At 33.6% G+C, this 14,620-nt stretch overlaps 2 protein-coding genes across 2 annotated transcripts; both read left to right on the top strand.

Moving 5' to 3' along the window:
- Window positions 1-1,388: 1,388 nt before the first annotated feature.
- LOC102621941 (adenine phosphoribosyltransferase 1-like) lies at window positions 1,389-5,962 on the top strand. The gene is made up of 7 exons (XM_006472226.4): window positions 1,389-1,586; window positions 1,889-2,005; window positions 2,152-2,262; window positions 3,149-3,241; window positions 4,154-4,303; window positions 4,940-4,998; window positions 5,617-5,962. Exons 1-7 carry the CDS (start codon window positions 1,421-1,423, stop codon window positions 5,662-5,664), a joined length of 744 nt encoding a protein of 247 aa, XP_006472289.2. The 5' UTR covers window positions 1,389-1,420; the 3' UTR covers window positions 5,665-5,962.
- A 6,893-nt stretch (window positions 5,963-12,855) lies between these two features.
- Window positions 12,856-14,416, top strand: LOC112497666 (transcription factor bHLH84). Its single transcript, XM_025096652.2, has 5 exons — window positions 12,856-13,458; window positions 13,559-13,828; window positions 13,931-13,996; window positions 14,105-14,170; window positions 14,296-14,416. Exons 1-5 carry the CDS (start codon window positions 12,856-12,858, stop codon window positions 14,389-14,391), a joined length of 1,101 nt encoding a protein of 366 aa, XP_024952420.2. The 3' UTR covers window positions 14,392-14,416.
- The last annotated feature ends 204 nt before the right edge of the window (window positions 14,417-14,620 follow it).

The raw sequence follows: 14,620 nt of genomic DNA on the forward strand, positions 1-14,620 counted from the left end.
TACACACCCCAAAAATAAGGTAATGACACCCACTTCATGAATCATGCCCTATTTTTATCTTCAAAAGGTATTTTTAAGGAAGGGAGGGCAAAAACGTAATGTATGGACACTTGTGTAAATAAAAACTTTTAAAATTCAACTTAAAAAACACTCTATTGACTTGAGCATTGGAGTGTACAAACTAAAAAACCCCCCACTTCCGACCCATTTCACCCTTTTTTTTTGTTTACTATGTGCGTAGATTACCAATTCGACCCTAACCGGGAAAAAAAAACCAGGCGTCAACATTATTATTATTTTTTTATGTCCAAGTAGTCCAATTACCCTAATCCTTAAATGTGACTCGTAGGATAGAGGTTATTACTGTTCACCACACTAATCACCTGCGCCCATATCAAGGGTTCGCTTTAGGCTTTTAAGACGGCCGTATACTCAAGTTTCGATTTTTGTCGGACCAAACTGCCCTCCATTCAACTAACTTCTGTCCTATTCCTTATTCTTGGGGAAAGCGCAATTGATACTGCAGTCCTTGCTGTTTTCAGAAAATTCAATTAGATCACTATTTTCCAACATATCTTTATCAAGTCCTCACTGAATTAGTTTTTTTGGCAGATAGGTCCATTGACCATTTTTGGCTGCCTATTTAAATACTTACTAGGATTGTTGAGGTAAAATTATACTATCATCGAATTATTTTTAATTCTATTTCTCATTTTCTTTTTCTCCATTTTTTAGAATTTAATTATATTTTTCTTTTTTCTTTTTAATAATCTATATCATAGACAAATCATTTCCAAAACTAAGATTCCGTATAATCTTCATGAATTTAAAAAATACACTATGCAATCAATAGCATCTATACAAAGTCTAATGTTTCAATTTTTTCCTCACGCCAATAAAGGTCCTTTCCTAGTAATTACCTCCAAGTATCGTCCTTCATTCCTATTCTCACCACCAGATCTCATCTCTAATGTACACTCAATTCACTATAATTTTTATTTAAAGGTCAAAGTATAAAGTTTTAAAAAGCGGAACAAATTAAAAATTTTGAAAAAATAAAAAATTAATTGAAGATGGCTTGTCAACTTGAACCCCACGGGTCATCTCTAAAAAATTTGTTGTACTAATATTTGAATAATATTTTATTTTTTATTTATATAATATTAAAAAAAAATACTCGAAAGGTATTGTCTTATTTACGGTCTTTTAAATATCTTAGCTGTAAAAATGATATTTTTAACGTCAAAAACAATAAGGACTTAATTCAAGACTTTTAAAATCTACTAGCTTCGTTGCAGTTTCGGTAAACAAAAAGGACTGCAGTGTAAACTTACCATGTATGCAACCTGGATTTTCAATTTTGTGCTTCCAAGCCAGCGCAGACTTGCCTTTTCTGGTTTTCTACCAAAGGAAAGGCGTGATGCATGCTGCAGCTTCACTTCTTAACTCTTCAAACCTCTCCCTTCGCTTTGCATCTCAAACGCAGACACGACTCTCTCCCTGGATCGCCGCTCCCTCCTCTGTTCGCCTACCGTTGAACCGCTCGCAAAATTACAGAATTGCACTCCCTCCTCTGCATTCCACCGGTAATGTTTCTCACTTTGACTTCACATTTTTGTAACCTCTTGAGTCACGTAAATGATCAGATTTCGTTGCCAAGGGTAAAAGTAAACTTGCAGGTTTAAGGGTCATTATAGTAAAAAGACAAGAGTTGAGATATTTACGAAAAAATGGCAATTCTGTCATTAAAACATTTTAACCAGATTGGTCCATTTTCTTCCATAAAAATTTAGTCGATATTAGTCAGCATAGAACAACAGACGAGTTTCTCTTCTCTTTCTCCTTCGCTGACGGCTGACTCACTGACTATAACCGGCGTTTTGAGTAGTGAGTGGTGACTCGACGCAACCTCAACAAATGGCTTCAGCTGACGTAAAAGCACAAGACCCTCGAATCGCTGGGATTTCCTCAGCAATTCGTGTCATCCCAGACTTCCCTAAACCAGGTAGTTTATCGATTATGCGTTGAGGATGGTTGATTTGGAGTGCATATTAATTTGTTCTGTATGGCTACTGCATTTTGTCATATGGTTGGTGCGCACTCTTCTGGCTTTACTGTTAATATTACAGAGTTGGTTTTATACTGTGTCAGGGATTATGTTTCAAGATATCACAACATTGCTTCTTGATACCAAGGCTTTTAGAGATACTATTGATCTGTTCGTTGAGAGGTACAAGGACAAAAACATCTCTGTTGTTGCAGGTATTATCTGCTTTCTCTCCATTGCATATGTGGAACACTATTAAAGCTGGCTATGAGTTGTCATACAAGTTTTGTTAAGGCTCCAAGCCACAGCTGCCAAATGTTTGGTAAACACTTGCAGATGTTGTTTGGAAGTTGAATTGATTTTACCCCATAATTATCTGATGAAAAGCTTATATTATTCTTATTACTATTTTGTTGAAATTATCAACTTTGAATGTGTCATGTTAACCAAACACCTTCAATTGTTATTTCACGGCAGCTGTGGCTTGAAACCTAGGACATCATAATACCAAATGGAGCCGAAGACATTAATATTCCGTGATTATTATTCCCATACTTGTGCATAAATTATAATTGGAAAACAAATTGGAATTCACTTCCTAGCATAAGTTTTAGGTGTCCCCAGAGTGTGCCTATATTTTGAATTGCATGGGCTGTGGATTTTATTCCATGGCTGCTGCGGTTGGGTGGGTGGGTGGAAAACATATGATTCTAAGAAGAAAACATGGGCATTTACCAAACACTCTAGCTGTTGTACCTTCAAAATTAAGGAAAACTATACTAATTATGAATTTATTATATCAAAATTATAGAGTTTTAGCGCTATGCTCAAGTATTATAGTGTCTAGTTTTACTTGTATCATCATTGGAGTTGGACACAGTTTAATAGTTGACGATGAAAGCTGGGAGTCTTTAACCAACTGCTGCAAAAAATAGACTTCCTACTAGGAGAGTTGACTGACACAATTTCTAAAGAATTAATGAATTTGGAATAGCAGATATTTGGGTGACAGCTTTCTAATTCATTGATAAGTTGAATTTTTTAATGCAGCTAAAGCTTTTGTGCTTTCCTATGAGATCTTACGTTGGTCGCATAATGCAGGTATTGAAGCTAGGGGTTTTATATTTGGGCCTCCTATTGCATTGGCTATTGGGGCAAAGTTTGTTCCTATGAGGAAACCTAAGAAGCTTCCTGGTAAATCTTTACATCTACTTTAGTAATCTCCTGCTTGGCTGTGTAGTTTTCTGGCTTCCAGAGAAATTCTGGATAACCAAAGAATCTATAATAATTTAAGGTGTGAAGTGTGGCTCAAAGTCACATGCTTTAGTACCCGTTTCAGTGACAGAACAAATCACAGTAATGTCAAAATGCTTAGACGTTTGGCAACACTTGCATTCATACTCTTCAGTGTGCATGGTATTTTACTCGGTTTTGTTGGAAGTCTGAATATCCCAGATGACAACATTTCTACGATTTTATAATATTTTGCACTAGTTTGGTGTTAACTGGCCTCACATGCTTACTGTTGCTCTCTACTTGTTCCCACAAATATTTTATACTTCTGTAGAAATTATTGTGCACGGTTGAATCTTTTTGAAGCATACTTTCTCCAATTTCATATGTTATTTTCCCACCTTGATAAATGGACAATGGCTCTATGAAACCAACTCAACAGATTCTTATTATGGAAAGTGTGAATATGATCATATTGGTGGTTGAGTAACCATTCTAAATTGTAGTATTCTCAGTTCTTTTGCTCTAATTAAAATGAGAAGAATATTAAGATTTACTTCCCATGAAATTGCTACAAAAAACATGTAACTTAAAATAAACGGAGGGGTTGTGTTGTAGCTGAAAAAGTATGTTCCAATATTTAAAAGTTTAATAAAGAGTAGAAGTGACTTCAAGTTGGAATTGCAGGCACCTTAGCTAGAGTCAACGCTTAGCTATAAAGCAACATGATTACTTTTGGCTGTGGTACTCTTAAATGAAAATTTTGGGGTTGTTTCACTTAACCAAATATTGGTTATGCAACTCTTGTTACGAGGATTGGTACCTTTATATTTATTGAATGCTAACTGTTTTGCCATTTGATGGTCTCATCAGGGGAGGTTATTTCCGAAGAGTATTCCTTGGAATATGGAAAAGATGTAATGGAGATGCATGTAGGTGCTGTACAAGCAGGGGAGCGTGCTTTAATAGTAGACGATCTAGTTGCAACTGGTGGGACCTTGTCTGCTGCAATCAGGCTACTTGGTAGTTTTCAAAACCATATATTTATATTGATATGCATACAAATGCTGAATGCCTGCTTTTCTTCATACATTCTTCTTTTTTCATATGCTACAAAGAGTTTTACACAATTTACTATTACTTCTGAAGGGGTGGATGCTGGCATGTAATTTTTGAATGAAATTGAGCTATGCCCTTAATCTGAACAGGAAGGTGGAGTGTCATTGAGAGTCAAGTCTTTTGAGTTTTGATCTGTTTAAATCATCAGGCACATCTTTGTTGGAATACCAGACTGTCAAAAGTGGCTTTGTGATCAGTATGGTGGAACAAATGGAATCAAATGTTATGGAGAGCTTTACAATTTGGAATTAGACTAAGATGGGGTTGATCAATCAAATGACCTAATTACTGCCTTATGGTTTTATCTGTTACTCCTGTTGTTGCTATGCATGATTGTTTTATTTATTTATTGGAATTTCTGTGCTGTTTTATTAATATATTTTACCGACTGTTATTTAGCTGCTGCACTTTCAAAGTAGATCCCCAGATAAGGAATATGCTGTTTCTGAGTGTGTTTCATTTCAGGAATAGCATTTTTGTCTTCCATCTGATCATGTTATTAAGTATGCCCACTCACATCATATCAATTGTTTGTTGCAGAGCGAGTTGGGGTGCATGTGGTTGAGTGTGCATGCGTGATTGAACTGCCAGAGCTAAAGGTTTGTTTGAAAGTCCAAAAAGGGATCTGGTGTCCAAATTATATATATATATATATGTACACTTCTCTTTCTTATGTTTCTTAGCATTATTTAGATTAATCTGCTCACTAAGTGTAGTTGGAGCATATCTTTGAATGTCCCAGTGGATGATAGCATTTAATTTAAGTCTTGTTGATGAATATGAAAATGTCATATACAAATAGCATCAATTTAAATCTGTGCTAGTTTTAGATCAAAGTCAGCTAGATATTAAAATATTGCCATTAAACAAATGAGAGCCACAGACATGCAAACATATGATTTATGCTTGACAAAAATGTCTCGTCCAAGAAGTTCATACATCTAAATGTAGTAGCAGTATGCATTTTCTGTTCATTACAGTGGTAAGTAAATTGCTTGATTGATTGTTGATGTATTAAATTTTGGTCAATTCACTGCTGCTGAATTTATTGTCACAGTATTACCTTTGTGGTTCCCTCTCAATTTATATTAATGGCAGCAGTGACTATTTTATATTGATGACAGCTATAGCTATTTGCTTTTGTTCTTCGCTTGTTTCTGAGTTATTGTACGTGTAAGTTAAGTGGGTTGTTGTGTCTTTCTTTGTTTCTATTACAGGGTCGGGAACGGCTGGGAGAGAAACCACTATTTGTTCTTGTAAGCTAAACTTGACCTCAGGTTATGGTTTAAATGCAATGTTTGTGGACCATATGGGTTTCTAGTCGCTCGGGCTCTGCTCAAAGCTTGAGAACTTCATAAAACCATCTGGTAATATAAGAGCAGTTTCATTGGCTTTTTATTTTATTTAAGACGTTGGGGAAAGAGTGGTGGGGAAGCTGGGTTCTGTCTGCTATTGTTGGGTTTAAGAATGATAGGCTTATGAAAAAATTCCATCTTCCCGTAAACAGCTGTATTTGATGCTTTTCAAATTATCTGGAGATTCTATCTGATGGTTGTTGATGTATCATGTGTGAATTAAACCGAATTCAACTCGTCTCTTTATTATTTAATCATTATTGAGTCCGTTTGCTACGCGTAGATTAGGGAATGGTAGAGAGGCCTGCTTATTCTTTATTAAAAGAAAAGGAAATAAAAGGTAAATTCATTTACTGGACGCAGGCAAGATCATCAAGCATAAACAAGCAGTACGTGGGAGCTTTGCCTCATTGGAAAATGGTCATTACATTTTCTTCCCCTTTTTGGCTTGAGCTGCGCCCGCTCTTGGACTCTAGCCCTTGTTTTTTATATTTATTTATTTATTTATGTTTTGGGCCATCCTCTTTGGGTCTCCGTCCGGTTTTGTGTTTTGGATTTATTTTAAGAAAGAAAATGAAAACACCATACCTAATAAAGTGTCTCCCCCCCCCTTTTTTTTCATCATAGGCATTGGCTTCACTTTACTGAATAGTTACTTATTTAGTGATATCCCTCCCACAAACAATTTATTACAATAAATGAGTTGAAATGTAAATGAACTTAAAAGCAAGAAAGCTTAAAAAATGAATACAAATAAACTTATAGTAGTGGACCGTATGCTTTATAAACCAAGGTTTCAGTGGACCTCTATACTTAAAAGTGTTTATCCTGCACATTTACATTCACTTATATCCCAACGCTTGCAGCAACTCAAATTGAATGAGAAAAAATGGTTCACAATCTACCCACTCCTCACGTAGAGTTGATTTATAAATAATACCCTAAGATTAATTTATGAAAGATGTGAAATGAAAGTTTAATGACCTTTTTAAATATGTAAATGAGGTTCGTGAAAATTTCTTAATAGATTTAAGGTGTGTTTGAAACTGATGTGTGTTAGTTGGACTGTTAAACTCCAATTAGTAAAATATTTGGCTAAAACTTTTATTTTTTACTGTACAATAGTAACTTAATTTTTCAAATACTATTAGTTTCTACTCTATGACTATAGTTTTTACTCTAGAGCAACCGTTTTTTTAAAATACAAAATATCACTATCAAGTGCACTCTTAAAATTAGATATTTTTACATTTTTTTAAAATTAGTTATTATAACATGGACGGAAAAGTAAATCTGCACGAAACTGATTAATCATTCGATGATGTGGCTAATTACTATTTGAAAAATTCAAACAAATTGGTAAGTCGTATGGGCAAAATTGGTTAACTGAAAAAATCAGTTATCCGATTTGTTCCCTCCCAGGTTAGAAAGTTTTACGTTTCGGAACAATTTTTTAAAGTCCTTCATGTTTTAAAATATAGCAAATAGTTTAATTTTCAATTTTCATATTTACAAAAATATCATTAAAATAATATAAAATTTTCAAACATACAAATATAAGGTTCTTAGATATCACACATCTTCGTTGGTAAAGAGGCAGCAAGAACTTTGTGTCATAATTTTTTTTTTATTTCTTTCATTTTAGTAAATGTATAGTATGGTTAAAATTCATATTAAATTTTACATGTCCTCATTATATGAAATTGATGTAAAAATATACTAGTGTGCTTCTTTTTTCAAATATTTTCATGTCTAACGTATGATTTACAATTAATTTACCTCATTATATACATAATAAATTGCTGTTGTTCTAGAAAAAATATTAGGCTTTGTTTAGTACAAGTTTTTAAATAGAGTTTCTATGTGGGTTTTTTTATTAGTAAAGCTATTAATTAAACACAAATTTGGTTGTAAAAATTATTAATTTTCTTTAGAAGATAAGTTAGAAAAGAAATAGAATAAGATTGTAAAACAAAATTTTGATATTATAGATAATTTAACTCTTTAAAATATCTACAACTCCAAAAGCTCAAAATTTGAGCTTCATCCTGTAGAAGCAAAATATACCTTTTTAAATCATTAAAACTTTACTCATTTTACAACTAAACTATGTAAATTAAATTAAAAAAAATTAAAAAGAGTTTCTCACATAAAAATTTAGGAAAAAAAAAAAACTCTTATGACTATTAGTAAAACCATACCAATTATCAAAAAATAAAAGGACACTTAGACCATCTATGAAAGTTACTTAATATCATTTCATTAGATGTGCATAATAAATGATGAGGCACACTTTGTATGATTAACATCATAAATTTTGTTAGTATTCCCCATGCACCGTATGCTTCCAACTTAATTTTTCCTTTCGTGAGTGAAAACAAAACACCAATCAACAAACGAAAGACGAAGAAGAAAGGGTGTTACTTTTTTAAGAATAATACTTTGACCACAACAAGTGTTTGCTTTATTACATTTATTGAAAGCATTGTCAACGTTGTATCATATTTCAATGTCAATGATCATCGCTCTTTAAATACTCAATTGGTGTTTTAATTAGCTTCATTTTTTCAACACATTTCCTTATTGTTTAATATTCTATTACTTCAGAGAAACCCGAACTTCAAAAAATAAACAAATATATTATATATGTACAAATCTTTTACATAATAAGTTTTCGTACAACTATTGCATGTGTCCGAGCTATAAATATAAGATGCTGGTTGGACTTTTAAGTTTCGGAAAAACAACCATCATTAAATATATTTATATTTGGTATAGTTCACACCAGCTAGTCAACTGAAAAATAAAATTATCATTCTATATGTAAAAATTATATAGCCCATGCTCTTCATGACTAATTTGGTAGTCATAACTTATTTCTCCGTTTCTCAATAAATAATTAAATATTTTTCCATGCTTATGTTTGGTGGTCTATTATCCATGAAATAATGTATTAAGCTTTTAATTTTTTCCCCCCAATTTAACAAGTTTTCGTAGTTTGACAATTCATTTATATATTAATATCCCCATCAATAATTATATGCCTTCGTAAAAAGGAAAAGCAGTGCATTGACTTCGAGTTCTGGTAGTTACATGTAATAGCTAGTTAATAAAATACCTTATGAAAATTAGAAAGTCTACTAGATAGATGTATTTTATACAAATATACGTATAAGCTCATCTTTTAGTTAAAAGTAATTAGCCACATGTTTGATCCTTTAATTATTCTATTAGGTGTCGGTATAATTATTTTCTATTAAAATGATAAACTTATTAGGATCCGAGCTCTGTACGTACGCCTACCGTATAGACAAAGTTTGTATTTTGAGCTTTACAGTTTGGAAAAAGAAAAAAAAAAAAGTCACTAGAAATGGTTAGATAATTAAAGCTAAATTCTTCGAATTAATTATGAACTTCGATCTAAAATACCCACTGTGTTTAATGTTTACAAGTTCTTGATATAAGACTTTTAGAGGTATCCCACATACAGGTTCAAGTTTGTCAATAAAATTGAAAATATAAAAGAATAAAAGGGTCAACAAGAAAAAGTAATAGCTTGATTATAACTTCATGAAACAATTTTTTTTTTTCCGTTTTACACAAATAATATCACAAGAAAACCACACATTGATAAGGGACGACGGAACTAAGCGGAAGGGGCTTGGAGGCTCTGAAAGCCAAAAAATATTTCTGAGAAAAGTAATGTTTTAATTGAAATATAGCTTACTTTTACATGAAGTTCATGTTGTGGCCCGATTTAACCTTTTTTTTTTGGGTTATTGCTTCTCCAAATTTGTTGTTTGTAAATTATGATCCCGTTAAATTATAGTTCTGAACACTTATACCAGTTGAGGTAGAAATCGTTGCTAAATATAAACATGATACAAATAAAATAATGTCAACTGAATAGGAAAATAAATTAAAAAATATATTAAATGTTAATTTCGTTTTTTTCTTTATTTTTTTTTTTATGTACCTAATACATATATATAAGGGAATGGGGATGATAATGACAGACGAACTGTCGTTCAAGCGCGTTTGCTGATGCTGAAAATGGTTGCGAACTGGAAGACTCATCATGTAACTCAACAGCCCTTGGCCATGCAAATTATTTTAAAATTCATCTAGCAAGGCATTATTTTATCATCATCATCATTATTATTATTATTATTATGATATAGGTAGTTAACAAAAAATTGCCCAAGTCTTGGAATTGGAGTATTGATTAAGGGATGCATAATGTAACTTAATAATATAAAATAAAACCCAAAAAGTATAATTAATAAAATAAACATTTAATTAAAATATCGAAAAATTGAGAAAGTTATTCGACTAAAATCCTTAATATAATCACTTCATCTTTTGGGTTAAGTGTTTGAGTCCGCCATTTACGTGAACATATTTATTTCCTTTTTTAAAAGCCAATTAAATCAAAGGATTTTCGAATTAAACTTCTCCTGTAATAGATCGAGGCAACAAGCACATCCCAGTAAAAATTGGGTTAGACTTCTTGTTCCAATAAAGCTTCTTCAAATGTATTTGCATGTCATTTGTACTTTATACACACACACACATACATATATACATATACATTTAGTCATTTATTCTTTACAGTTATGGGTCAAATTTATGATTCATTAGCACTTAAATTAATCTGATTTCCCCCAATCTTCAAACAGGTTGGTTGTATGATAGCCTAGGGCTTGAGCTACAAGTGTCCTTTTGTCTATAACGTAGCAAAGTTAAAAAAACAAGTAAATTGGACTAAACTGACTAATAACACTGATAATAGCAAAGCAATTTATAACTAAGAAGCAATGCAACTTTATATCAATTTAGTACCAAAAGGAAAATTTACACAGCATGCAGCAGAGGAGCAATTTATATTTAAATGATAGAGAGAAATAAATAAAAATTGGAATAAGTGGAATGGAGGAACACGTAGCTCAATGCAAAAGAATAACACGTGGGAAGTGGGTGGTGGAATAGACCAAATCAGATTAATTATCGTTTTGGTAGTTTGATGATACAGAAACTAGCTGTCTGTCAAGCCATTTTATTTTAGTTTAGGTTAAGAAAATGATAATGCGAACTGGGAAGCAAAAAACGCAAAGAGACAGCTCTTTGTTATTCGTTATTAATGTTGTCTTAGAGACAAGCCCTAACCATTGCCGGCGAGAGAATTAACTGAGAATAAAATCAAATTTTGAGGGTTCATAAATGTTTACTCTATCTTTATTATATATAGATTTGATTTTATTCCACTAAATTAGTTTTATTGTGTTATATGTTCTGGTTTTTATTTCTTTAATTAGGATAAGGGAATAGGTCGTGCAATGGCCGGTGCAATTTCCCAAGAACAGTTCCAATCAACTTTTTCCGGGTTAATTTCCGCTTAAAAAGAAAACAATATTAAATTAAAAAGAAAAAAGGAAATAGTCTGGAAATAGTCTCAATCCAACGCGTGGAATTTGAACGAGAGGATCGGCGGAATCTAAGGGGCCAGAACACAGAAGCACAGTTATATCTTGGTGTGTTTTTATGGCTTTGTTCAGGCAATGTAAACGTATTGGATTTGGAATACTAGAAAAATTTTATTAGGGTTTCGGATTATTATTCTCAAGTAAGATATCACAGCTGGTACTTGAATTGGTGTTTGTTTATTTAGGTTCAGTTTACTTGCAGATTTAACTGTTAACAAATTATCCAACAAAAGATACGAAGAATTCCACCATGTGCACTGTGGAGTGCTGTGGTGGAGAGATAGATAGCTATGTGAGATTATTGATGTAATAGCTCTGTGACTTGACTTTTTACATTCTTTTCAATTATTCATGATCATTATGTTGTTTAGGTGTGGGCGTAGGTCTGTATAACCAAATAGAAACGTCACATAAGAATTAAACTTCTACTTAAACATGCATGCGTGTCTTCAATTCCGTACATTTGTTAACTAAGATGTTTGTGATGATTCCTGCTTACATGGATATGTCATCGAGCTTTTTATAGATGCCAGCTTGCTCCTGTCAATTTGTTCACAAGACGAAGTATCCATTGCAAAAATTCAATTATCCCATCAAATTAAGCTGCAGGTTTATTTTCTTTTCTCTTAGGGTGACTTGTGTTGTGAATAGGTCAGTTCATGGAAGGAAGACACATCCATAGTAGTCATAGCTCTTTAGAAAGCTGCAAACTAGTAGATCCAGATGTGACAGAAGTCACGAGTTTGAACGGTTAAAAAGGAATATAAATTTATGTGGCTAGATAGGATGACAGCTAGCTGTTGAGTAATTGTGAGCAATTAAACACTACATGTAATTTTAATCCTGAGTTCCTGGATCTCATGTACAAAGCAAAGAAACACTCGTTAGGTTTCTGCGTATTTGAGAACTGAGACAAGGAACGAGTTTAGCGGTTTCCGTGTCAGATACTTTTCCTGTACTTTAAACAATTCCCGCCAGGAGAGTAATCTCCCACGATGTTAGCCGTCCTTTTGCCCCTATTTCTTTAATCTGCCAACAGAATTCCGTCTCTTTATTTTATTCAACAACACCCCCCACGTTCTGACGATTTCAAATTAGTAAGCATGCTCATGCTCTCTCATTCTATCATTCTCCCTAGCTCTAATCCCCGTTTAGAGACTAATTAATCACTGTTAGTAACCTCTTAATCATTGCCCTTGCACCCTCGTTTATCATTTTAATTGCACTTTTGACAAGTCTTAAGAACCTTTGAAGGGCCACTGAAGAACTGTATTATTTTAATTTATCCGTGCATGAACTTGGCTGGCCCGGGCCCCTCTGAGTTGTACTTCGCCTGGTTTTGGCCCCACCGGTGGACTCCTGATGTTCAGGTTCGTTACATAGAATTAGGACCCTGCACCAGTTAATCATTGGGAATTTTTAATTGATTAAAATAATTTAAGTCAAATCCTTACTCTAACACAACAACATTCTCTCTTAATTAATTCTCAATAGTTGAGGTATGTAGTGTGTGTGTATATATATGTGCGTCTCTAGTTTTTGCTAGAAGCAACACTCAGAGTACAGATCAACTCTCATTCTCCATATAGGCTTCTAAGTTAAGTTAAACAAAAAGAATATGGATTCTTTTGGAGTTTTATTTGCCGATGGAGAATGGGAATCCTTTAACAAAATGTTCCCCACTGAAGAATTTGATTTCGCACAAGAGTTTCTTGCACAGGCCCAACAACAGCAAAACGATGATGAGGGTTTGCATTTCATGACCCCATCAGCATTTTGCCCCACTTCTGAAGCCACCAATGTAGTGAGCATGACTGCAGGGGTCGATAATGAGAGTTTGTTTTATTATTCAAATTCCACTGATCGTCAACTCAACTCTAATTTGCACAATCTTTCTCAAGATAGTAATTTTGGTAGCAATTGTAGCACCAGTGCCTTTAATAATAGTAGCTTCTTCTTCAGCGATATTTCTAATAACCATATCCCGGTTACAAATGCTGTGTGTATGTCTATGGTCGAAGAAAAAATTGGCTTGCATGATGCCCCAGCTTTTCATGACATTGCAATGGAAGAAACTTCCCCCATCAATCAATGCACAACTGCTCTTGTCCATGCCCATGACCTGCAGCTCAAAAGGAAGTTAATTGATCATGGACCGGCAGAACCTGATGTAAATTCATCTGAGAATAACGGGAAGAAAAAACCCCGCGTTACAAGAAATGTAAGTACAATTAATTTGAAACTTTACATCAACATGAGGTATTGTCAAACGTTCATGTATGTGTACTAATGTTTTGAGTTGTGTCAATTTCTAAATGCAGGTACAGAAAACCACTAAGAAGAATGCTGTCAAGTCAAAGAAGCAGCAGAATGAGAAAGTGCGTCCAAAAGGCAATGAAGGAGAAGAGAGCAATATTAATGGCGGATCAGATGGACAAAGCTCAACCAGTACATACAGTTCAGATGACGATAATGCTTCTCAGGAGACTAATAATGAAGATTCCAAGGCATCTTCAGCAGCTCTCAATTTAAGTGGCAAACAAAGAGCCAGTAGAGGGTCGGCAACTGATCCCCAGAGCCTTTATGCTAGGGTAACAGCTGCCACTCCACTTCTAGCTGGCTAAGCTTACCAATTGTATTCATATCTTATTTGAATATAATCAAGTATTAACCTTTACTGACTCCTTTGGCAGAAAAGAAGAGAGAGGATAAATGAGCGATTGAAAATCTTACAGAATCTTGTCCCCAATGGAACAAAGGTAATTAAATGAAGGGGAAGCACTAAATCATTAATCGTTCCAATTAATAAGAAGATGCATATCTGTGAACCTCAACTGATCACATCTTTGTGATTGTTTAATTTGCAGGTTGATATTAGCACTATGCTTGAAGAGGCGGTCCATTATGTGAAGTTTTTGCAGGTCCAGATCAAGGTAATTAATTAAGTGAAAATGATGATTTATTGAATTTGTTTAAAGAAAGAAAGAAAGAAAGAAAGAAAGAAACTCAGCTAGCAAAATTTTCTAATTTAAATTGCTTTATCTAAATGTATGTGCAGCTTTTAAGCTCCGATGAGCTATGGATGTATGCTCCTCTTGCTTACAACGGAATCGACTATCTCTGTCTCAACCAGAAGATTTCTTCGCTTCTATGATGACATCCAATGGAGACCTGCATGGTCAAACCTTTTTTTGACGTTCTTTTAATTATATATCTATGCTAACATGTAATTTGTAATAAACCGATCCCGAATGAAATTTAATTTTCAAACACAAGTAGAGTGGCAATCCTTGTTTTATATATAATTAATTATGTCTTTATCTATTTCCAGCGTTTGTATCGATGCCTGTGAATGATCTGAAAGCATTCTTCCTATTGCAAGA

This window comes from Citrus sinensis, chromosome 5, assembly GCF_022201045.2.
Source record: "Citrus sinensis cultivar Valencia sweet orange chromosome 5, DVS_A1.0, whole genome shotgun sequence".
NCBI lineage: Eukaryota > Viridiplantae > Streptophyta > Magnoliopsida > Sapindales > Rutaceae > Citrus > Citrus sinensis.

What these genes read in the sequence shown, in the direction of transcription:
- LOC112497666 (XM_025096652.2), top strand. Translation starts at nt 12,856, where the DNA reads ATGGATTCTTTTGGAGTTTTATTTGCCGATGGAGAATGGGAATCCTTT. An exon ending in AACCCCGCGTTACAAGAAAT is followed by an intron (nt 13,459 to 13,558) that starts GTAAGTACAATT and finishes TTCTAAATGCAG; the next exon opens with GTACAGAAAACCACTAAGAA. An exon ending in CCCAGAGCCTTTATGCTAGG is followed by an intron (nt 13,829 to 13,930) that starts GTAACAGCTGCC and finishes CTCCTTTGGCAG; the next exon opens with AAAAGAAGAGAGAGGATAAA.
- LOC102621941 (XM_006472226.4), top strand. Translation starts at nt 1,421, where the DNA reads ATGCATGCTGCAGCTTCACTTCTTAACTCTTCAAACCTCTCCCTTCGC. An exon ending in CCCTCCTCTGCATTCCACCG is followed by an intron (nt 1,587 to 1,888) that starts GTAATGTTTCTC and finishes CGTTTTGAGTAG; the next exon opens with TGAGTGGTGACTCGACGCAA. An exon ending in TGCTGCAATCAGGCTACTTG is followed by an intron (nt 4,304 to 4,939) that starts GTAGTTTTCAAA and finishes TGTTTGTTGCAG; the next exon opens with AGCGAGTTGGGGTGCATGTG.